Below are 24,884 nucleotides of genomic sequence, written 5' to 3'. Positions count from 1 at the left end.
AAAACGTCTTTCCTGTCTCAGTCCATATAAGTGCATGAAACCACATGAAATGTCAGAGAGCAGAATTAATCAGGACTGTGGCACCCAGTGAGGTTTTGGCCTTACCACAAAGGAAGACTACCAGAGTTGCAGCAAAGTACACAGACCTGTGTTAAGTAAGGTAACACAACATTTGCCTCAAGCATAAACTGAGCAGTTGTACTTATATGCCTTATTCCTTTAAGGCACATTTTGAGCAAGGTGTTAACTTTAATTTTAACTGCTTTATTTCCTTAAATCAGCACATATCTTTGGAGCCACACACTTGCGCCTGTTTAAGGTGGAACCTATTCTTTCAGTATGTTGGATGATTGGGGGATAAATGATGAAAATGCAGTGCATAACCCTCTTACCATCACCCCCAACCACTGTCCTTTTTTTGTTTTTTTTGCTTTTTTTTTTTTTTAGAACAGTAGGTGCGAGTTTATAAATGCCGCGGTTGTGTGAAAGCTGCGAGTGATTTGTGATCTTGTTTAGGAACCTCAGGCCTCCACCTGCATGTCAACACTGGTAAAGACTGTAAATGCTTCTATCCAGGCATATACTACAGCCAAACACCAGGGGGCAGCAGAAACCTTCTTCTGAACTTCTGGGGCGCTATTAGTTCGTCAGTTTTTATCAATGGCAGTAGATCGGGAGGTCAAACTTATGAGTAAATGTGGAAAATGCTGTAATAGCTTTCTTTAGGAATTAATTTTTTGACCGTTAATTAAAAAAAATGTTTATTTTCTTTCAAGATTATTTATTTTAAAATCAATATTGGTTTATCTTATACTCTGTCCATTTATAGTTATGTTACTCTGCCTATTTATAGTTAGTTAAATCTGTGCCAGAATCTGGCAGAGATCATAATGCATCAAAATACAACCGGAGAAAGGTCTGACTGACATGACCTTAAATCATCACTAGCTATGACGTCATTTTGAGCAAAACAGGTTAAAGTGGTAGTTCGGAAAACGTCGGTATTTATCAAGCTAATTTTATCCTTTAATTATTAAATTAGGAATTTTTCATGGAAGACCTGAACTTGTAATAAAGTTTTGTATGCTGTTGTACTGGTAGGTTTACTGAACACTTTCTCCACCGTTGCGACTATATACTCTAGTATTGCAGCCATTTGTCGGTGGAAGTGCTTGAAAGCTGTTTTGTGTGGGAGAAACTAAATTTAGACTATAAAACAGTAAAAACAACTGATAAGTACTTACAAATGCCCACCCCTTCTGCTCTTGAACATGTCTTTTTTTTACTGGCACTTCATTAAAAATATTACTACAAAACCTTAACCTATAATAATTTAAACAAACAAACACAACAACACAACACCAAAAAGCCCCCTAACTCTGTTTCTTTTAGCCACCACATAGTAATCATATCCGCCTAACAAGAATTACCAGGTAACATATAACTATTAGCAATCACAAAGATAAAAGTGCAATAGAAGAAGGGCAGGTGCTGAATGATGAAGACTGCAGGTCCTGTAACAGTTCATCCATCCATCATCTTCCGTTTACCCATGTTAAGGGTACCTAAGTGCAATTTAGAATTACCAATTAACCTGTTCCCACTGACTGCATGTCTTTGGACTGTGGGAGAAAGTACCTGAAGAGAACCCACACAAACACAAAATAGAAAGACTCAGTTCTAAGTATATAAATGTCACACAATTTTCACTGCATGTCAGAAAGAAAGTCTTTTATTTTATCATAACACATTTGCACACAGATAACACCAATGTTCATCTTATACTTGTTACTGAATGGCACACTTATAAAAACCTGTAAAAAGATTTTATAATAAAAACAATAGTTAGGAAAATATTCAGGACAAAATGGAGAAAAACAGGATAAAATTCTAATTTAAGTAAACTCAGTCTGGATAACTAGTTTTAAATGTACCAACTAGGTAAACAAAACAAATCAGCCTTAAATCTGTGAATGAATTTTCATGTAATATAAGAAAACAGTTGTGTTTCTCTAACTGTGATTAGACCAACTGAGAATCAATATATGAGGATCAATATATGTCATTATTTAAACATGATGACAAAAACACATTACAGAAAATCAATTTGAAACAAATTCAGATGACTGAGAATATATTATTATTATTAATATTATTATTGTATGTGAAAGACAAAAAAAGGAATGAAGAATTATAATTTTACATGATCTATAACAACCTGAACAAAAGAACCTGAAAAGAAAAAAGTAAAATCAAGTTATTTGTTCTAGTATAATCCATAGAGAAAGTATTTATTGTAAAATAACATATTAATAATAGTTACTTTTAAATGTTAAGCCATTATCACGTTAAAAAACAGTATAATCTCAGACACTACTTCTGCTTCCCTGTAGCAATGCTGTCATCTCTCCAAGCCCTGCACTTTTACTTATGTCACTAAAAACTCTACTCATTTGAGTCAGGAGTTACAATGTGAAACCAAAACTGAAGGGTTTTGTTTCTCTGATGCTTTAACACATTTCATCCAGACTTTTAATAGCTTCATCCTTAGGGATTTTTTTCCACTCACTAGGAATCTCTCCTCTTCCCTGGAATTTGTACTTATAGTACCCTTCCAGCTGATTTTGAAATCGACACACAAACCACTTCCAGTACGCCAGCTTAGACTCATCAGGGATGATTCTCCAGTTAGCATACTCTGGACCAGCAGTTCTGTACAGTTTATAGGGAACAGATTTCTCTGAATTATGATGAGGGTAAAAACTGCGATCACTTGCAACATTTGTTGTGCAAAAATTGATGCTGAATTCCACTGTGCCTCTTTTGTGCCATCCTTTGATTCCAGAGAGTCGATGAAAAGGGACACTGTGGTCATCAGGACTGTGACCTTCAATGGTGTTGGTACAAACAGCTGCACAGAAGGGACACGTTACCCAGCAGCACTTACACAGCTGATCAATGAGGATTTCATCAGGTTTTAACCTGGATTCCTTCAGTTTCCCCAAAGAGAGGCTGCTAGTTTGCTCAATGATGGAATCGAGTCTTTTCTTTATCTCTTCCTTCAGAAACTCAAAATCATTGATGTCACTGAAGTTTTGAGAAGAAATGGTATGAAGAGTTAACTCATCTTTTAGCAAACTAGAAAATTCCTTCAGCCACATCTTTATGTCTCCTCTCTGAGTTTGGACTTTCTGTGTTGCTGTAGATAAAGCTTGACTCATCAGTGAGTTGACATCACCAACATTTTTCTTGAGTATATTCACAGTTTTATCTCTGTGATCTATGAAGATATATTTCTTTACTTCTGCTTTTATAAAAGCTTTTGTTTGTCTCCTTGGATTTCTGATGTAGGTGATGAAATCATTAAAGTTTTCATTCTCAGCGAGTGCCTTCAGCACATGTTTCTCCAAGTTCAGCCTGTTCCCATTGAATGCTGGGAAACTACACCTCATCTCTCCAGCCAGACGAATGGCAGTCTTGTTACAGACAGCCTCAACAGTGGAAGCTTTCAGCTTTTCACAGATCAGTTCTGCAAGCACAACAGCAGATGAGCTTCCTTTGCAAAAGCTTCTAAAGACTGTGTAAAACTGTGTTTTCTTGCTTTCTAAATAAGTCAGTGCATCTGTGTTCATTTTAAATTTCTTCTGGGAGTCTAGAAGCCAACTCTCTGCTCTGTCAAACACATACAGTATGAGATCGACTGTAAACTCCTTTTTCAAATTATATATCATTGGGAAATTCTTCACTTCTTCTTTTACGTTTTTGGCCACCTCGTGCAAGTGAGTTTGTGTGTAGCCTCTTGTAGCCACAGGTTTGTCTTTAATTGCATCAAGTGACTGTTTGTCAGCTTTGTCAATAAGCAGTCTGATCTCTTGCTGTTCATTCCAGGATAAAGCACTGTGTGATTTATGTTGTTTTTGTTTTGTTTTTGAATTGTATCTAAATGTTTTTTTTATATATTCCCAAGCATTTCTGACAGGTCCTGAAACATGTTCTTCTGGTCTACTTGTGTGATTGTTATCCTCCTCAATATCTTGAGTTGATTCACTTGTGTCAGAGAGATTTCCTTTCTTTGGAAGGATGACATAATCTGTATAATATCCAAGCCTTGACATGTCCTTGTATCTGCCATTTTGTTTGCGTTCATTTATCAGAGTCTCTTCAAAACCAAGTTCTTGAAGGATAATAAACTGATCTTCTTTCAAGTTGATGTCATCAACAGGTTTAGTATCTGCTGTCAATTCAGTGACCCAGTCACTCCAAACACAGTTGAACTGTTTTTGAAGTTCTTCTTCGTCATTGGCCTTATCCTTCAGCTGCTGAGCGAGCTCTTTGCTCTTCTGTAGCAGCTTGTCCTCAAACTCCTTCTTCTCATCATCCAGCTTTTCACGAGCCTCCTTTTGTTGAATAACTTCATCCAGTTTTCTTTTCACTGCGCTCACCTGTTCATCACAAAAGTCTTTAATTTTGGTTTCAAATCGGCCTCTCCATTGAGCCAAGATTTCTTTGTCTTTGTCCTCCTCAAAGTATGTTGTCATTTCCGTTTGGATTGTTTCATGTGTTTCAAGTGATTCTTTTTTAATATAATTTGCTTCGACCTTGTCAAGATTTCCATTTTCAATTCTGTTATGAAGTTGGTTTTCAATGGTCAACATGTTGCTCCTCAGGGCCCAGGTCCAGTTTGCATACTGGGACTCCAGTTTTCTGTATGCTGCAATTTCAAGTGTGTTTTTAAAACTGAAAACAAAGTTTTCATTGAGGAGGGCACTCCACAGGTCCTGGACTTTGTTTTTGAATTGTGTGAGAGTGATCCCAGCAGACTTTGAAGCTTTGGAGAGGATGGTGTTCTTCACTTCTTGGATGCTCTCACTGTAACCTGGATTAGGAGGAGCCATGGGTGGACTACCCTCCCATAGCTGGGCACAGTATTTTACATCTTTTTGGACATCAAACTCAATGATGTCACTGAAGCACTCTGCACTGGAAAACTCCTCTTCAGCTGCTAGTTTGGTCATCTGGTCCAGTTTTTCTTGCAGGCGTCTCTTTCCATCCATGATTTTCTCTGCTGCTGCAACATCTGTAACATTCTGGTGAACAAACACACAACTGGGAGAAAGTTTAACTTTCTTCATCCTCATGAAAGCCTGAACAACAATCTGCAGGATGTCCTGCATCTCAGATGGATTCTCTCCAAAGATGTTGATCAGTGTCAGGTTTCCCAGACCAACAACAAATGTTGCCAGTTCGTTGTCATGGTGAAGAGTGGTGTTACCTTCCAGCTCAAGAGTGCGCAGTCCTTCAGTGTCGACCATTAGAAGATAGTCAAACTTCAAGTCTTTCTTCATCTCCTCTGATACTTTGAGCAGCTGCATGAAGACACCTTTGGTGCACCTGCCTGCACTCACTGCAAACTGCAACCCAAACATGGTGTTCAGCATTGTTGATTTTCCACTGCTTTGTACGCCCAAAACTGACAACACAAAAACTCTCTGGTCCCCCAGTTTCTTGATGACTTCCTCTAAAAGACTGGAGATCCATGTTAAAGGCAAGTGACCTGCATCACCATCCATCAGCTCCATTGGGTGTCCTGATATCATCAGCTGTGCAGCCAGCTCAGGGTATTTAGACCAGTCAGTGTGTCTGCTCTCTCCTTCTATTTCTCTATGAGCTTCATAGATCTGTCCCATTTCTCTGAAGATGTGCTCCAAACCAAAAGTTGCAGACTGCAGTTTTCTGGAAATTTCTTCAAGCTCAGTTTGTTTTATTGATAACACATCTGATTTATTGCATTTGTTCTTTAAAGCCAAGACCTCAGACCATTTTTTATCATAACTTTGGAGAACTGAGGAAAGATCATCTGTGGAGAGATCATCTATTAATATCTGAATCCATTTCAGAAAATACTGTTTGTCTGTCAGTGGCAAAGATGAGAGACTTTCAATGAACAACTCCATCAGTTTACTGGAGGAAGCATCGCATTGTTTCTGGCGTATGTTCATCAGTTGTTGTTGCTTTTTACTTTTCTCATTTTCGATGTCTCCTCTGAGATGATACAGTTCTTTGTGTATTTTGCACCACTGATGCCACAGATGGCCTCGATAAGGAAGGAATTCATCTTTGAGGTTTGAGACATCCATGTTATTCTTTTTAATCAAATCCATTATTATCATAGCAGCAGATTTCCCTCTTTGACAGGCTGGGTCGCTTTCATCCACTCTGATTCCAGAGACCTCAGCCATCATTTCAAGCTGGAAAGATGGTTTCAAGCTGGAACCATCTACAGATAAAACTTCTCTAATGATTTGTTTCAGTTCTTCAGATACATCTGACTGGCTTCTGTCCTTGAGACCTATGATGTATTGTCCAGTTGTTGTCTTTACAACATCAAAGTCATCAACACAGAGACAAATGAGAGGTTTGCGAGATTTAAAAAGACTTGATATAAGTGATTGACTTTCTTCATGCTTTTGCAGAGAAGCAAAAAGAATAATATTGATGGAAGATTTTTCAATCAGTATGTCACGCCGTTTTTCAGTCAACAGCGCATCACCATGAAGATTACAAAAAGCAATGCAGTCATTGAAGGCATCATTGGGTTTTCCAGCAGGGCAGTACCAGGCAATCTCTGCCACACCATCCATCAGATAGCGAGACTTGGTGCTTCCTGGACAGTTTCTGTGGAAAAAGGTGCTGTGACGGTCGTTGATCAAAGTGTTGATCAGCTGAGATTTAGACACTGACAGAGAGCCCAGGCGGAAAAATGACACCAAGGGTGTCTGAGCTTTGCACACTGGAACACTCTTCATAGTGACGATGTTTGAGCCGTCTTCAGTTACCTTCCAGGTTTTTGTTATTTGTTTGAAAGTCCACAGAGGACACGTGATCTCCATTGTGACTGGGTCAGGGACAAGCAAAGGTAAGGCATACTGACACTGAGAGAGCTTTGTAATCATCATCTGTTTAAGGAAGCTGTCTGAGCAGTGAAATACTGCCATCTGAACATCCATTGGATGCAAATGAGTCTGTTCTGTCTCATGTGTGCCTGCACCCATTCTTAATAAAGTCCCCAAATTACTGAAATCTTCCTCAGTTATGTCAATCACCTTAACAGGTTTTGGATGTGTCCCCTCTGTCTGATTTTACAGGAATGTATCTGGCTCTGTAGTCTAACATCATCAGCCTGTGAAGAAACATCTGAGCTAGATCTTTCTCAGATGTAACATGGTGCTGTTTCACAGGTGGATGTATCTGAAGAAAATCTGCTGGTGGAAACTTATGTTGAAATTTGTCTTGAAGGTGAAGTCTGCCAAGCAGTATCTCAGTTTGTTTTTGACATGAGTTCTTCTTTTTGATTTCTCCAGAAACCTTCACTGGCTGCAGAAAATAAGGAAATTAACATGTACTCTGAGTAAAGAAACTATAATGTTATATAGTGTGGTAAAGTAAAATGTCCTATATGAAAAAAATGGTGACTTTCTTACCTCCTTGTTTCCACTGATGTTCTCCTTTACAGTCACCTCCTCATCTGAAGTTCCTACAGTTTAAAGTGGAACCAAAAGTCAAATCAATGTGTAATGAAAGTAATACAATTCTCTAGTTTTTGCTGCAAAGCTTTCAAACTTGTTCTTTGGGACTTTGTAGTATAGCGGTTAACACATTTTCCTAACACACAAACAATCGCTGGTTGGAGGCAGGGAGGAGACATAAAACCTTGGGTGGGGTTGTATCAGGAAGAGCACCCAGTGTGAAATTTCTGCCAAATCAAATATATGAATCCATCTGCTCTGGTGACCTCTTGTAAATAAGGGAGCAGCTGACATAAGCATTTTGTCACCATTTCCATTTTTGGCTTATTCCTATTAATATAAAATCCAATTTTCATTAATATTTTACCCTTTAGTGGTTGCAGACGGTTGTGGAAGACCTGAGCTTTGATGGCACAAAGCAATTTTAAAGCTTTTGAGCATCGATTAGGGCATGTCCATTGGGACAGTGAATTTCAATCCTTTGCCACAGCATAAAAAGTGATTACAACTCAATTATACATTTCCTGAGCTGTCAAAAATTTCACACAGTTGATCAGAGTACAAGTCTGAAAATAATTATTTTACAATCCAAGATCAAGGCAACCAGTCACTGCTCATTTCATTTGCACATTTTCAGTGGTAAAGGCATGATATATTGTTTTAGTAACTAGAAATTGGCCAGGCAAACACCACAGAGGCCTCATACAGGAAATGCCATAATTATGTGTTTACCCCCTAATACTTGTATGTTATTTTGGTTTAAATTTGTTTGAATAGTTCAATTTAAAACACACAAACAGATGAACTGAATTTCATAATTTGATATTTGTGTACTGTAGTTTACAATAAACCAAAATGAAAGTCATTAAAGTCAATGTTTAATATGTTTGTTGTGTGTAGTTAGTGTGTTGTGTAGTTGATTGTTTTTTTTGTTTTTTTTTTTGTACGTCAGAACAATGAGGCGACTGCTGAATGTCACAGGTCCTGCTAAAAAACCACCAAAGGCAGACTGCCGTGTAAACGCAGTCTCCAGGTGGAAAACAGGACGCGTGATACTGTTAGGATGCCTGGGTTGTTGACCCAGAGTTTTGAGTTTATTATATTATTTATCATTTCTAGTCTTTGATTTCTTTGTTAGAGTTCTGTCTTATGGTTTATGTCTCTGTGTAATCCTTAGTTGCTGTCTCCCCTGTCTGCTATATCCCCGTGTCCAGTCAGTGTCTGTGGCTGTATCCCAATTCAGGGTCTGCAGCCTTAAAGGCCGCATTTTAAGGCCAATTACGTCACAGCGACGCGACGAAGGCTGTCCCAATTCAAAGGCTGCTCAAAATGCGGCCCTCAAATGCGTCCTTCATTTCACTGAATTTTAAGGATGTGGCGGTGTAGACTTCGTGGCCCAACATATCCCAGAATGCATAGCGCGGTGGTGGGTGTGGATAATTTTGCCGGAAAAAAAACGGCGGAAGAGGGGCGGCCGAAGAGTAAACTTTTAAAAGTAAGTACTGAATATTATGTTACTTATTTATGTGCGAATGTTTAATAAAGAAGAACATTAAAACATTACTGTTGGCCACATGTCGGAAAAGTTATGTGACATTAGTGACGTTTGTATTAACTTGGTTTTAAAGCCTTTACTTTAAAATATACGCTGTTCATTAGTTGACGTTAATCTTACAGAGAATGTGATGATTTTATGGATATTTAAAGTAAGCACTGAGACAAATTTAGTAATGCCAACATATTAAAAGAACAATATTTGTCTCTCATATATATAACACAGTTATATATACAGTGTCAAAGAAACCTGTCTTTGAGTGAAGATTTAAGGTGACAGGAAATATAAATAATATAAATAAATGCAGCTTAAATCTTTACTGAAGCTCAGTATTTGAAACAGAGTTCATTCACTGCTGTAATAACTAATAATGATTGAAATTATAACTTTAATATTGGCCATATTATATTTACATTACCAAAGTGAGATGACTTTAGTCTCATGAACAACATTAGCTAATTGTTATTTACTAGCTAATCTTAAATGATTGTTCAGTACAGAAGTGAAGCCCAGTAATCGTGATTTCACAGTCCCGTGGTCTCAGCCTCAGATACTTATCAAATCAAAGTTCATGTAGAAACAAACAAACAAATGAACAAAAGATTTTGTCCTTCATTTCTGTCAAACAAAGCTGTATGAAACGTTTCCAGCTGTTAGTGTCATGGTTGCTAGGCAACCTGGGCAGCGCAACGGAGGCTAGACCGTCCCATTTCACAAGCCTCTCACTTCCGGCCTTCGAGTACGCGGCCCTTGTGGACCGTTAAGGCTGCGTACTTTAAGGCTGCAGACCCTGAATTGGGATACAGCCTGTGTCTGCCCTGGTCCCACGTCTCTGTTCCCTCTGTTGTAGTGCCTGCCTGTGAGTCTGTGTCTTTAAGTTCATTGTGTGGATGCCCTCAAAGGCATCCACACTATTGAGTTCCTGTTTCTCTTTATTCTTTATTATTCTGGTTGCTTCCGTACGTTTTTTGCCGCTTAACTACTCTCTCAGTGTTCATGCTATTTGCACTGTTCAAACTTTGAAAAATTCTGCTCTTTCTGCTAATTATTGCTATGACTTTTGGTGCTCATAACTTCTATACTTTTTGAGATATAGAATTTTTTATGCAATATTTTTTGCCCATTTCTGCCATATTATCAATGGCGTCACTGATTTTCCTTGCTGGGCTGAGCTGTGTTTTAGCTCAGTGAGATGAGCAGCCGTTCTCAGACTGGGAGGCCAGGGTTCAAATCCCGCTTATGGCAACATTTCTTTCAGTTACCAATTCAACTTATTTAACTCTTTTCAACACAAATTTCAGCTTTTTCACCCCTTTTCAGCAAAATTTTCAGTTTTTTCTGCTGTTTTCAGAAAAAACTGAAAAAACTGAGAATTTTCAGAATTTTCACTTCTTTTCAGCACAAATCTCAGCTTTTTTCAGGAAAAACCTCTTTTGAGCAGAAATTCTGCTGATTCATCTCTTTTCAGCGCAACTTTTTGCTTCTTTTCCTCTTTTCAGCAGAAATTCTGCTGATTCACCTCTTTTCTGCAAAATTTTCAGCCTTTTCACCTCTTATCAGCACAATTCTCAGCAGCTTCTGCTCATTTCAGCAAAATTGTCAGTCTCTCCACCTATTCTTTGCGAGAATGAGTTTGGCTCAGTGAGATGAGTAGCTGCCTTGAGACCAGGAGGGCCAGGTTCGAATCCTACTCAGGGCAGCGTTTTTTTTTACCACTTTTCAGCAAAAATTTCTCCGTCTTTACCCCTTTCAGTAGAATTTTTGGCTTTTCACCTGTTTTCATCAAAAATTTCTGCTTCTTCACCTGTTTTCAGCAGAATTTTCAGTTTCTTCACCGCCATACAACTTTTTGCAACTTTTCAACTTTTTCAGCTTTTTTCAGCAGACATCTTCAACGTTAAGGCATCCACACAGCATTTTCGCAGGAAATGCAAATTTTTCTAGTTCTGCTAGTTGCTTCCGTACATTTTTTGGACTTTAACTACTCCCTCAGTTTTCAGCCGATTTTCTCAGTTCAAACTCTATACTGTTCTGCTCTTCCTGCTTATGGGTGCTATGACTTTTGGTGTTTATTACTATTATACTTTTTAAAATATTACACTTTTTTCCTTTTTTTTGTCCCATTGAAATGAATGGAAAACTTCCACAATTCTGCTAAAACTTTCTTGTTTTTGAAACTTAACTACTTCCTCATACTTTCACCTAGAAACTCCATTCAAACTTTAAAATGTTCTCAAATTATTGGGCTATTCCTGTATGATTCAGCTTTTTCATATCTTCTACCGTTTTAATCTTATCCCTCTTTAAGTTTTCAGTTGCAAAATTGTGATTTTTCAGAAAATACATGCGTTGATATGGTTGCTATGCAATTAACTCAGAGTGGACACTCGTCCATTCTGAATTTTCTCTTCATGTTCCAACAACTTCTTGCTACTCGCTCAATTTCCACTCAAGCTCCACAGATTATACATCAAAACGTAGGTATTTTTGCTGGCTTTCAGAAAATGTCAATATCATTATTGTGGAACTTATAGATGTTTTGCAAATCTCCTCAGAGCAACACAAAGTCTGAAAACTCTCCATAGAAAGTCAATGGAGAGTGTGTTCAAAATCACCGCTGGATTTCTCTAGTGAGAGGCATTTTCAAATTGTCATATCTCCTTAACGAAACAAAGTTGAGGCATGAGGCTTGTGCCAATATATCTTCAGACACTCCTGATGCTCACAATTCAAGAAGTTTTTTATCACATTTTACCGTTCTGAGATGAGTTAAACTTTTTTGAGGGTAGGAAATTCATTCTTCGCTCAGATTTCATCAGATTTAAAACTCTGGAAATGAGGCACTTTTTTCTCTCGTCATATCTTTTTGATGGATTTCACCAGAGCCCTGAAAATTTCCAAGACTGTTCACCAAAGCCCGCTGTTTCTTACGGTGAAAGAATGATTTTGATGCTCCATAGAGATTTAGAGTTACAAAACGTTGTTTGAGGGCAAGTCAAGGCAGTTTTTGCTTTGCCTCTACTTAGTTACAGTGTGTTACAAGTCATATATCTTTAAAAATCTATATTTTATCTCTGAATTATGAATACCTGAAGATTCCCCCATCTCTTCTGAATGAAACGATGTCAGAATGACCGTTCTAGCCCCTACGGTTAGGAAATTATGGCCATTTGTTCGAGGGGAATCCTTAATGTCAGAAATACACTGAAGAAAAACTCATACCTCTCTCTGTGTCTGCGTGTGTAAGGGCTGATTACAGCAGGTGCAGCTAATTAGACTGACCTAGATATACCAAGCCCACACTCTTAACAGCCCCAGTTCACTTTAGGCTCTGTGTATGTGTGTGTGTATCAATATTTCTCCCATGTTAAAGTATTACTCCTCCATAATAGTATTTCTGCTAAATCAAAGAACTTCTACTACATCTTAATACTTCTGCTCAATCATAGTATTTCTGCTAAATCATAGTATTATTGCCAAATCATAATATTTGTGCCAAATCATGTTTTTTTGGTCCAAATCATAATATTTCTGATATGTTATAGTATTACTACTAAGTGGAGGAATTTCTGTTATGTTATAGTATATGTGCTGAACATAGTATATCTGCCAAATCATAGTATTTATGCCAAAGCATTGTATTTCTATGGAGTCATAGTATTTCTTCTAAATCATAGTATTTCAATCAAATCTCAAAAGTTGTGCTAAAACGCAGTATTTCTGCTGAATCATAGTATTTGTACCCAATCATAGTATTTCTGCCATATCATCGTATTTGTGCCAAATCATGGTATTTTTGCCAAATTATAGTATTTGTGCCCACTTAATATTTCTGTTATGTTTTAGTATTACTACTAAGTCGTAGAATTTCTGTTATGTCATAGTGTATCTGCTGAGTGTAGTATATGTGCCAAATCATAGTATTTTTACCAAATCATGGTATTTGTGATAAAACAGTATTTCTGCCATATTGTGGTATTTGTGCAAGAACATAGAATTTCTGCAAAATCATAGTATATCTGTTATGTTATACTATTACTACTAAAGCATAATATTTCTGCCAAATCATAGTATTCCTTAAAAATCATAGTATTACTGCAATTTCATAGTATTTGAGCGAAATCGTAGTATATGTGCAAAAACATACTATGTCTGCAAAATCACAGTATATCTGTGATGATGTAGTATTACAAGTAAGTCACAGTATTTCTGCCAATTCGTAGTATTTGTACTAAATCATAGTACTTGTGCCAAATCATAATATTTCTGTTATGTTATAGTATTACTACTAAGGCATAGTATTTCTGCCAAATCATAGTATTTGTTTCAAATCATAGTATTCCAACCAAATCATGGTATTTGTGCCAAAGCATCATATTTGTACTAAGTCATAGTATTTCTCTAAATCATAGTATTTCAATCAAATCTCAGTAGTTGTGCTAAAACGCAGTATTATTGCCAAATCACAGTATTTGTACCCAATCATAGTATTTCTGCTAAATCATAGCATTTTTGCAAAAACATAGTATTTGTGCAAAAACATAGTATGTCTGCAAAATCGAAGTATAACTGTTATGTTATTTTATTACTACTAAGTCATAGTATTTCTGCTTTGTCATAGTATTTGTACTAAAACGTAGTATTTCTGCCAAATCATAGTATTACTGTTATTTCATAGTATTTGAGCGAGATTACAGTGTTTCTGCAAAAACATAGTATTTCTGCTAAATCATAGTATTTCTGTTATCTTATAGTACTTGTACTCAATTATAGTATTTGTGCCAAAGTTTAGTATTTCTGCCAAATCATATTATCTCTGCTAAATCATAGTGTCTGCCAAATCATAGTATTTGTGCCAAAGCATAGCATTTGTACCAAAACATAGTATTACTGCTAAGTCATAGTATTTGAGCCAAATCATAGGATATGTGCTAAAACATAGTATTTCTGCCAAATCCTAGTAATTTTGCTCAATGATAGAATTTCTGCTATGCTGTAGTACTTTTTGCTTGATTATAGTATTTCTGCTAAGTCAAAGTATTTCATGTAAATCATAGTATTTCTACCAAGTCCCAGTGTTTCTGCTAAATCATAAATAATGTTTTAGCACAAGTTGTATGATTTGGCTCAAATACTATGATTTGGCAGAATTTCCTATGTTTCAGCACAAATGCTCTGATTTGGCAGAAAAAATATTATTTAGTATAAATACTAAGTTTTAGCACAAATACCATGTTTTAGCACAAATACTATGTTTTAGCACAGATTTCGCTAAATACTATGATTTATCACAAATGCTATGATTTAGTACAAATACTGTGATTTGGCACAAACGCTGTGATTTACCAGAAATACTGTGATTTGGCAGAAAAACTATCATTTGGTTCAAATATTATGATTTAGAAGAAAGATTATGTTATAGTATAAATACTATGTTCAAACTTTAAAAAAAATTCTGCTATTTCTGCTAATGTGTGCTATGACTTTTGACCATTGAAATGAATGGAACACATTATCAATGTGGTCACTGATTTTGCTTGCCGGATTGAGCTGTGTTTTAGCTCAGTGAGATGAGCAGCCGTTCTCAAAGCGGGAGGCCGGGCTTCAAATCTTGCTTATGGCAACATTTTTTTCAATTAACAGTTAAATTTTTTTTTAATCTTTCCAACACAAATTTTAGCTTCTTCACCCCTTTTCAGCTGAATTTCCAGCTTCTTCACCCCTTTTCAGCAAAATTTTCAGTTTTTCACCCCTTTTCAGCGCAAATCCTAGTTTTTTCAGCTGTTTTCAGAAAAAGAAATCTTTTCATCAGAAATTCGGCTCATTCACCTCTTTTCAGTACAACGTTCTGCTTCTTCACCTCTTTTCTGCAGAAATTCTGCTGATTCACCTCTTTTCAGCAGAATTTTGAGCTTTTTCACCTCTTTTCAGCTTTTTCAGCTTTGTCTTGTGTTTTCTGCAGAATTTTCAGTTTTTTCACATCTTTTCATTTGAATGTTGAGCTTTTGCATCTGTTTTCAGCTGAATTTTCAGTTTATTCACCTCTTTTAAGCGCATAGTTTTACTTTTTCTGCTCTTTTCAACAGATTCCACTACAAGGCATCCACACAGCATTTTCGCAGGAAATGCAAATTGTGTGGATGCCCGCAAAGGCATCCACACTATTGAGTTCCTGTTTCTCTTTATTCTTTATTGTGTGGATGCCTCAAAGGGCATCCACACTATTGAGATCCTGTTTCTCTTTATTCTTTATTCTACTTTATTCTAGTTCTGTGTTATGTTTCCTGTTTTACTTTGAAAGTCTGTGTCTCATGTAAATGCGTCTGGTTGTGCTTCCTTTGTCTCGTTAGGCCTGATTTGCCCCAGCTGTGTTTCCCTCCTGTTACTCATTCCCTGATTGCTCCCTCTGTGTATTTAAGCCCTGTGTTTCAGTTTGTCGGTGTTGCGATCTACCCTTATCTAGCTGTGTGTTCTGGAGGCGCAAGTTCACCTTGGAGTCTCAGTTTTGTTACTTTTTTGAGTTTAGCAATAAATCTGAGTTTGAGTTACTTTCTGTCTCCGGAGTCTGCACTTTGGGTCCTTTTCCTGTCTGCACACAGCCGTTTCATAACAGATACAAGCCCTGCAAGTATCAGGGTATCAGGCACGTGCAGAGGGGGGGGGCTAGAGGGGCTTGAGCACCCGCCCTTTTCCTGATGGGCGCCCAAAGTGCCCTTTTGTTGAGGCAACTTTTTAAAAAAAATGTTTTTGTTTTTTTTTAATGTGAGTGTGCGTGCGGAGTCCTGTCTGTGCCCCTCAACAATAATATTTAACTATTAATTACAGTTTTGCTAAATAAAAGGATCTGGCTTGCATCAGTCACATGATCACATTTAACCAATGATTGCCCTTGACGGCAGAACGCGCTGGTTACGAGCTGGGAACGAGCTCACAAAGAGCACGCGCATTTTTTGCGGTCCGGAGCTGTAGGAGAAACACAAGTTAACTCAGAGACACAGACTGATGTGACAAAACCAGTAAGTAGGTGTACAGCGTACACTGTAGTGTATAGCACACAGGAGTATTAGCTTATTATGTACACGTTGGTAAGCTGTCTTGTTACAACTGACGAACTGAAACAAACGAGCGTGCTGTGTGTGCAACAGCGTGACAAACATTACCTGTCCTTTTATTAACTGCACAAGTAGTGCTGGTAATAGCTGCTGGCTACCTGTGTAAGGCTGTCATGGGTCTGTAGCTCTGTCACCGTTTTAGGGAACATATTTCGTTTTAAAGTAAGTTACAGAGCTTTTCCTGCCTTTCTGGGGGGATTATATTTCACTAAAAAACGATCTAATATGCATGTCCACATAATTATGCATTATTATAATATTTTAAAAAACACGCTGTATTTTAAAGAACATACATTAAGAAGCAGATTATATTAGATTTATATTTTAAATAAGACAAAATTTGGATTTTACAGCAGTAAAATTATTGTATCTCTACTAGGGATGCACCGATACCGATACCGGTATCGGGTATCGGCCTCGATACCACATATTCTAAAGTACTCGTACTCGTTAAAAGTCCCCCGATACCGAGGACCGATACCACGGTCTGAGACCTGTCTATGTTTGAGCGGCATGTAAGGGGTTAATCACAGGCGCCAAGTGCCTGCCCCCAGGCCCCGGCTGCATCTCAGAGCTGGGAGAAGGCGAGGCGAGACAAGTCAGCCGTGTGGAACTATTTCAAAGTGAACGAAGATGCGAAAACAAAGGCGGACTGCAAATTGTGCTCAGCGAAATTGTCCAGAGGAGGCTGAAAAGGTAGCGCATTTAACACAAGTAATTTAATCATGCACCTAAAATCCCAACACGACAACCAGTTTAATAGAGTTTACCCACGCTTATTTACCCATGCTTATTAGCACAGAGGAGCATAGCTGATGATTTAGCAGTGGGACGGAAAATAGTTGGGCATTTTAAACATTCCACCTTAGCCTACTCCCGCCTCGAGGACATTGAGGGACAGCTCGACCAGCCAATAAAGAGACTGCAGCAGGACGTACAGACGTGCTGGAACAGCACGTATTACATGCTCCAGTCCCTCATTGAGCAAAAGCGAGTGCTGGGCGTGTATGTGTCCGAGCACGAACTCCCTGACTATCTCACCGCTCACCAATGGGCTCTTATGGAGACGACTGTTGCTATCCTCGCCCCCTTTGAGGAACTAACTAAAAAAGTGAGCAGCTACGACGCACTAGCCTCTGTGAGACTTCTAAACAGAGAAACAGACGAGGACCACGGCGTCAGCTGCTGACTGCCACAGTTCTATGTTGGTGGATGTTGTTAGTTTATTCAAATATTGTGCACTAAATGGCAAAGATGTTTATTAATGTCCCTTGTGTTGTCCAAAGCGGCAGAGTTTACAATAAACTGAAAAAAATACTTGAGTTGCACTGTCACTGTTTAATTTTTTTTTTCATAATTATTTATTCTGTAATATGTTGCATACAACATGCTTTTCATTTTAAATAAATGTTCTTAATTCCAAAACAGTCCCTTGTTTTGTTTTTTTTGTTAAATTATAGGACTAAAGCTGTTACCTGTAAATTTAAATCATGTTTTTATTAAGTACTCGGTATCGGCGAGTACTGAAATGCAAGTACTCGTACTCGTACTCGTACTCTAAAAAAGTGGTATCGGTGCATCCCTAATCTCTACAGTTTAAAAATGTAATAAGCTTTGCCCCTGCACGGAGTGGATAGTGAAACAAATGGAATCATCATAAATACATTATTTCATATTTATTACTTCCCCCTCCTCATTGCTTTATTATTGTAGCTCTAGTAATAAATAATAATGTAAGGATTCTGTGATGCCCATAGTATATACAGTATTCTGAAGAAGGTCTAAAATGTCACTGTGTGTGCGCGTGCATGTGTGTGTTTTATTTAGATGGATTTTTAAAAACAATATTACTCATGATATAACATTGTCCAGACATGCCTGGTAAGGACATGAGGAGGAAACAGTAGGAGCTGTGTGAGGCTACTAAAGGCAGGGCTATAACATTTTTCTGTCATCATTTTATTATAGATTAAGTGCAAGAGTTGTTAGGTGTGGATAATTAGATTATAGTTTATTGCAATAGCAAGTTGTGCCTTGTTCTCAGATGGACAGCAAGTGGAGAGTGATATATGAAATGATGGGATGGAAGGAAGAAGAGAAGCAAAGAGTGATTCACAGGCAGAGCCTAAATTATTTCTCACAGTTTTTTGTTGCCTTATGGTTCCAAGCGCTGTCACCAATCTTTGCATTTTGTTATATTATCTCATGACACTTGTTTAATCAGCTACCATCTCTCCTATGGACTTTTTAATGTCTACAGTCTCAGATCAACACAGCCCTGCCCTCCAGCACTATCCACAGCAACCCCTCAACAGCAACATTGTACCCATCAGGTAAAACATCGGCTACGTTTGCTTTGCCTTGTTGCCCATATTAGCTTCTTGATGAATGTGTGTTGTTCTTATTCAGCCTGGTTCAATGTGCCCCTTTTTAACTTTGAGCACCTGCCCCTTTAAACCTCTCTGCACGGCCCTGCAGGGTATTGATGTTCTCCTTTATCTTATCGTGGACAGAAATCATTTTTTGGAGTGGAACAAATAATTTGTGTAGCATCTTATTTGATGCAGAACACCTGATTGTTCTGTGAATAGTTTGAAATGCTTATAAAAAAAAATCCCGGCCTTGGATGCATTTTTAGGTAAATAGCTGCATATAGCTTTGTTTATTGCACAACTGTTACTAACTCAATTACTTTTTTGAAGAAGTAACAACTATAACTAATTACTTTTTCAAAGTAACTTGCCCAACACAGCTTATTTTGTCTTTATTATCCTTCTTGCATGAAATAACCTACTCTTAAACTAACAACCAAATTTCAGCTGAAACAAACTGAATATTTGCTATCCTCGCTTGGACAAAAAGGGGAGCAGCACTAATACTGATCAAAACACGAATAAGCTAATGTGTTTTGTGTCTCCATGATCATACCAAAATGAGTGGTAATATTACAATTTAAGCCCATCTAGCTCCCAGACATCAATGTGGCAGTTAAGACACATGAGAGAAGCCTGATGAAGAATCATTATGTTCTTCCAAACGCATCTGGACGTAGAGAGGAGGCAGGTATCTCAAATGAAAGAATGAAAAGAAGTGGTGTGTATGAAGATGGTCTGATAGACGACTTTATGCTCAGTTAATACATAACTACAACAATGTGAATTTGTCACTGGGGTGAAACAGCCTCAGAAACAAATAACTCTAATTTGTGTGTAGACATAGGCAGATGGGTAACCACTATTTAAACAAACACCACTACACCTCTGCGTTTAATATTTTCTCAACAGAAACCCTCACAACTTTTGCACAAATCTATCAAATGAATAAAATTTCGGTTACAAGGACAATTCTAAAGATAAATGTCACCGAATTCATTGTATCTAATCAAATTAAGATTCACAGGTTAGCCCACTGCTGAGTGCAAGAGTTTGTTTTAAGAACTGCAACAGTGTTGAAAAAATGCCTAAAACACAGACAGGCAGGTACCTCTTTCGTTTGTTGAGTTTTTCCTTTCTTCTTTGTGGGATTTGTCCTCCAGGTGTCCTTCTTGGTCTTTATCTTCAGCACACATCAGTCCAGTGTAGCTTTGTGGATCATTTTCAGAGACCATGACATTTATTTTTTCTAACAAATTTGCTACCTCTTTTTCATCCATCATACTTCTGTTACATGTGTGGAACCTTTTTTCATTAAACTCTGTGTTAATTTTCAGCTCTTTTAATGCACTTTCACATGTTTCACCTGTTTCATGAGTTACCACTGTGATTAAATAAGAAAGTGCTCCAATCCCAAACGTTCTCTCTAACCACTGCACTCCTGAGCTGTACTGGCTGCTATGCAGAGTGTTGGGTAATAGTAAGACAAAGGCATGAACTCCCTGATTTAAAGGGATTTCCTTTGTTTGTAGACCGAGCATGTTAATGACACAGACATGTTGACCACACAGATTATACAGATTGGAGGAAAATGGTTCCACATTTGTTTGGTCGTCATGGTCAAGAAAAATGTTCTTTGGTCCGATCTCAGTGGAATCTGGGTCACCAATTAGTATAAGTGTGAGATCAGGAGCCACTGAAGAAAAAGAACAACATGTTACAATACAGACATCACTAAAACCACAGTGAACGATTACTTTGTGATTTTAATGAACAGTAACTAAATATTAAGAATAAAGAATAAATTAAATTTAAATAATTAAAGAGGTAAATGTTTCACTGTGTTTAAACTCAAATCAGATGCATAGTCTAAATAGGTCTGACTATAACACTATAATATGATCACACTACCTCTCTCACTGATGGGAGGTGTTTCAGACGTGTTTTCAGACTCTCCTCCTGTGCTGTCGTTGTTCTGCTCTGCAGCTGCGTTATCTTGATCCTCCATCTCATCAGCTTCTCATTTTACTGAAGGTCTGTGTATCATATATGCATTCAGTTTATCACAGATGAAAGTACAAAAAGACAACTATTTATTTGTCCCCTGTGTGCAGCATAAAATCACTACACTTTATCAGGTACAAACATGGACCTGCTCATTAATAACATGACAGCAACTCAAAACATTTAGGCACGTAGACATGGTCAGAATGACTGGCTGAAGTTCAAACTGAGCCTCAGAATTAGGGATGGGTATCGTTTAGGTTTTATCCGATACCGGTGCCAAACCGGTACTTTTGAAACGGTGCCGGTGCTTAAACCGGTGCTTAAAGAATGGAGAACACAAAATTGGTCCAAAAACCTCTCATGTTCAGCTGTTTTTTGTAAAAAGATAACAATGTTAGCCTTTTCTGCAGCTATGGGGCATATATGGTATCACTCTTGGCTGGAAGCAGTGCTTAAACAATGGAAAAAACACAAACTTTGTCCAAAAACCTCTCATGTTTAACTGTTTTCCACTTTTTCTTTGGTCATTTTAGCCTTTTTGGCCAGGGTGAAGGGAGTATCTGCCATCAAACAAGAAGACAGCTGCATGTAGCTATGATGATGTTTGCTAGTTCACCTTACATGCATTAATGTAATAACGTGGTTAGCCTACTCAACGTAAATTACACACGAACAACATTAAGCTACTCACGCAGAGAAGAACGGCTGCTGCTGCCATCATCATCCGTCATCATTTCTGCTACACTGGCAGGGCTAGGGGCCAGGACTCTACTCTTCGGGTTTTTGGGGGATGTTGCTAACTCCGGGTCCGATAACAGGCACCACACCCGCAGTAGATGTGCTCGGTGTGAGGTCTCGCAGCAAGCTATCAAATACGGCGCATTTTTCGGCTTTTAAAAAAAACGCAATGCATCGCCAGGTGTTTCATCGGATTTGAGGTGTTACCTCCTTTGACACTATCACACTATCAGCTTAAAGCACTTGTTGCAGGCTGCTGAGTTTGCATATTTTGCTGTGAAGTACAGCCAGACTTTTGACCGCTTCGTCTTGGGCATTTTTAATCTGTAGCTCTGCTCTAAAAGAACGTACGTACCTGGACCCGCCTACTATCCTCGGAAACGTAAAATGATTGGCTAGGATCTAAAGTGTATCACAGCTCAGGGAAAAAAAGCACCGAAATAAAGCACCGAAATGTGCGCTGCTTTTCGGTCTGGTTACTACCGTTTATGTCAGAACTGGTGCCATCATGGCACCGGATACCGGTACCCATCCCTACTCAGAATTGATAAGAAAACTCATTTATTAATTTCGAATGTGGCGTGATCTACTGAGATTTTCCATGATTTTCTCCAGTATTTACAGAGAATTCAATTCTGTTCAATTTTATTTACATAGTGCAAAATCACAACAGCAGTTGACTCAAACTGCTTATGGTCCAAAAAATTAAAAATATCATAGCAGCATTTCTCTGGGTGATAACCACTCGTGTCAGAAGAAAATGGGTAGACTGCTATAAGCTGATTGGAAGACTCAACTCAAAATATTTATCTCAATCGATTTGTCTGTGAAGGTTCTCAGTCATCCAGGTCATCGTAGTCAAAGGAGCTTGCAAAGAAAAGTGTCTGGATTTCTTTAAGTTGCTTGAAGACGTCTCACCTCTCATCCGAGAAGCTTCTTCAGTTCTAAGGTCAAATGGCAGAGTCCCAGATTTATACCTAGGCGATTAAAGGATCATCAGGGGGTCCTTTTGTCCCTCTTTGGGGGGGAAACTCCCACTCTTTTAATTCTATGTTGTTGTACTTTTTCAACATGTTCAAAATAAAGATTCAATCAATCAATCATATATTTGTAGTGTCTGTTTTGCAAGGAGGATTAACAAAAACTATTTCAGCTGAGCTCAACATTAAACATCTCCCATGATAATCCAGAATAACACTGGTGTTTTCTTCATGTTGAATGAGTACTTTTAATTTTGAAACTTTAAAAATGATTTTTTAAATGCATTTTTTTAAATTGTACAGTTTATTTGTAGTATAATGTGGTAAATATCGCGATCACTAAGAAATATGGGCACTAAAAACAATAAGAGATTAAATGTAATATCAGAGAGGGAGATGTTGCTTATCTAGCTGTAAAAGTGAGGGAGGTCATTGTTATGTTGCTGCATGTAGAAATGCAACATAAGAGTACAAATCTGCAACTTAGTTATAAAACAGCATGTTGTACCTGGTGTAACAGGTACCTGAAAATGATATTGCTGCAGGGTAAACCACAGTATAATTATTAACTGGAGTAGATCTCCCTTTCTAGAGATAGTGCTGACGAACCCTCACTGAAAACAAATAAAGCGAGTATGGGTGTGTAACGGTACGGCAAGCACACAGACAAGGAAAAACCAACAGGTTTCTGTCCTAGCTAAGTACTGCAACACTATGTGCTGGCATAACAACTTCAGTGCTCCTTGTCCGTGGAGTTGGAGATTAACATCTAATTTGTTCATTTAACATTTCTCATTAGTGCTGAAACATCATTTTCATCCTCTTTAAGGTAAATGCTAAATTTCCCTTGACAAGGTAACCCAGACCCAGACCTTCACTTTAGGGATCAGCTGTTAATTTTTTCCTTTAATTTGCTACCCATCATACTCACACAGGCACAGATTTTACCAGGTATTTGCACACGCACACACACACACACACTACAGAAATCAATAATAAACTCACCTTTGCTTGTTGTGTGTGGGCTTTTTTTCTTCTTATAGTTCTGTCTGTTTTGTGTAGATGCTGCTGACTTCTTATGAATCCTACCAGATACTGTTCTTTATATAGAGACATCAGTACTATTTAATGATAGGTCTGGCCCCAACAAACTCCTCCCAGCGGCTCTCAATAAATGGCATGTCATATTAGAGGAGTGTACATGAGTTTCAATTGAGTGATATCGAAAGGAAAAGCCAAAGTTGAATGGCTACACCACTTAATTTCCCAGAAACCATGTGACAGGAAAAGATAGGTTTCATTTTCCTGAGAAGACACTGCCCAGTATGGACTGAACACTGACAATTTACTGCCACCATACTGTAATTTATTTTACAGTTTTTAATGGCATTTTGTTTAACAGAAGGATACTGTATTTTCTACAGGGCAATACTGTAAAAACCTAGTGAGGCCGGGGGCGTCACCCAAGAGAAGGACACGATATGAAAAAACGTAGCACATGAGCACAAAATTTCACAAAGAGAAAACAAAGACTGAGAAATTGCTTTTCAACTTTTTTGGATCTTAGGCCACAAATAGATTTTCAGTGTGTGAACCCACAGTTGCCTCCAGCATTTTCCTCTGTTTGTGCCTTGTCTTGGCACCTGTTTCAGGGATACTGTGGGTGGTGCACAGGGCCTTGGCTTTCTCATACAGCTCTGTGGTAAATGCATCTGTTTGCCCTTAAGTGTGTCACACACAGCTTGTTTGCGGATAAAAGCTTCTGCCAGATCTAAAGTCTCTTTCTGCAGGAACTTGTGGAGTTCTTTGGTTACAGACAGAAGTGATTGAAACATCTGTAGTGCATAGACTGCTGAGAACTTGTAGAGCTCTGAGACCAACAGCTATGGGGGATCCAATAGCAGACAGCAGGCACTCCAAAATGGCAGGCAATGTCTCAAGAACTGCACTGATTAGGGTTCCTTGGACTCTCTTTGTGGAATAAAAATATTCCATCAACCTTACACCATTGGCTACAACATTGCAGGATAAAACATTGAATGGTATAATCAGCCAGTTCTAAGAGCTGACTTAAGATCTCAGTGTATAACTTCAGGGGTCCAACAAAACAATGGCCATGCATGTTCTTTAAGTTTTTTTTATCTCTCTCTTTTCTTCAGTGTGAAAACCATAGAAAAGACAAAATGTTTACGACATAAATATCTGAGACCTTTTAAAATCTCACATTAGTGTATAAAAACTGAAAATATCAACGCAAACACATGTACATCACATTATATACATTAAACACAAAGATCATTTATGTATGCATGTTACAGTTCAACGTGGGGGACTCAAGCGCAGGACTCCAGAATCAGCTGAACACAACAATTTATTTACAGAGTTCACCAGGTGTATATACAGGAAGTGCAGGGCAGTGCTATATACAACCATGTGGGGGACAGGGCTCCAGGGAAATCCAAAGGGGGGGAATCACTCGTTCTCCAACTCTCCACACTCACGACCGCAGTTCCTTTCTCCACACTTGACACAAAGATTCACACAGGGAAGGCTATCCAGGAGGTCTGTAGGCGAGGAAGCGAGAGCGAGTTACA

The 24,884-nt window shown here is 38.1% G+C and overlaps 1 protein-coding gene across 1 annotated transcript; it reads right to left on the bottom strand.

Moving 5' to 3' along the window:
- Window positions 1-1,714: 1,714 nt before the first annotated feature.
- On the bottom strand, window positions 1,715-23,539 carry LOC146392240 (interferon-induced very large GTPase 1-like). Its single transcript, XM_084944041.1, has 5 exons — window positions 23,296-23,539; window positions 20,477-20,601; window positions 19,677-20,261; window positions 7,482-7,534; window positions 1,715-7,374 (listed from the first exon to the last, which is right to left on the bottom strand). The coding sequence occupies exon 5, from the start codon at window positions 7,050-7,052 to the stop codon at window positions 2,511-2,513; it is 4,542 nt and encodes a 1,513-aa protein (XP_084800167.1). The 5' UTR covers window positions 7,053-7,374; window positions 7,482-7,534; window positions 19,677-20,261; window positions 20,477-20,601; window positions 23,296-23,539; the 3' UTR covers window positions 1,715-2,510.
- Between the last annotated feature and the right edge of the window lie 1,345 nt (window positions 23,540-24,884).

Source organism: Perissodus microlepis, chromosome 2, assembly GCF_051167445.1.
Source record: "Perissodus microlepis isolate ML-2025 ecotype Zambia chromosome 2, ASM5116744v1, whole genome shotgun sequence".
NCBI classification, from domain to species: Eukaryota; Metazoa; Chordata; class Actinopteri; order Cichliformes; family Cichlidae; genus Perissodus; species Perissodus microlepis.
The sequence above is the reverse complement of the archived record's forward strand: the minus strand, read 5'-3'. Positions and strand labels throughout refer to the sequence as shown.

Bases quoted from the DNA above. Each gene is read 5' to 3' on its own strand.
- LOC146392240 (XM_084944041.1), bottom strand. From the start codon at position 7,052: ATGGGTGCAGGCACACATGAGACAGAACAGACTCATTTGCATCCAATG.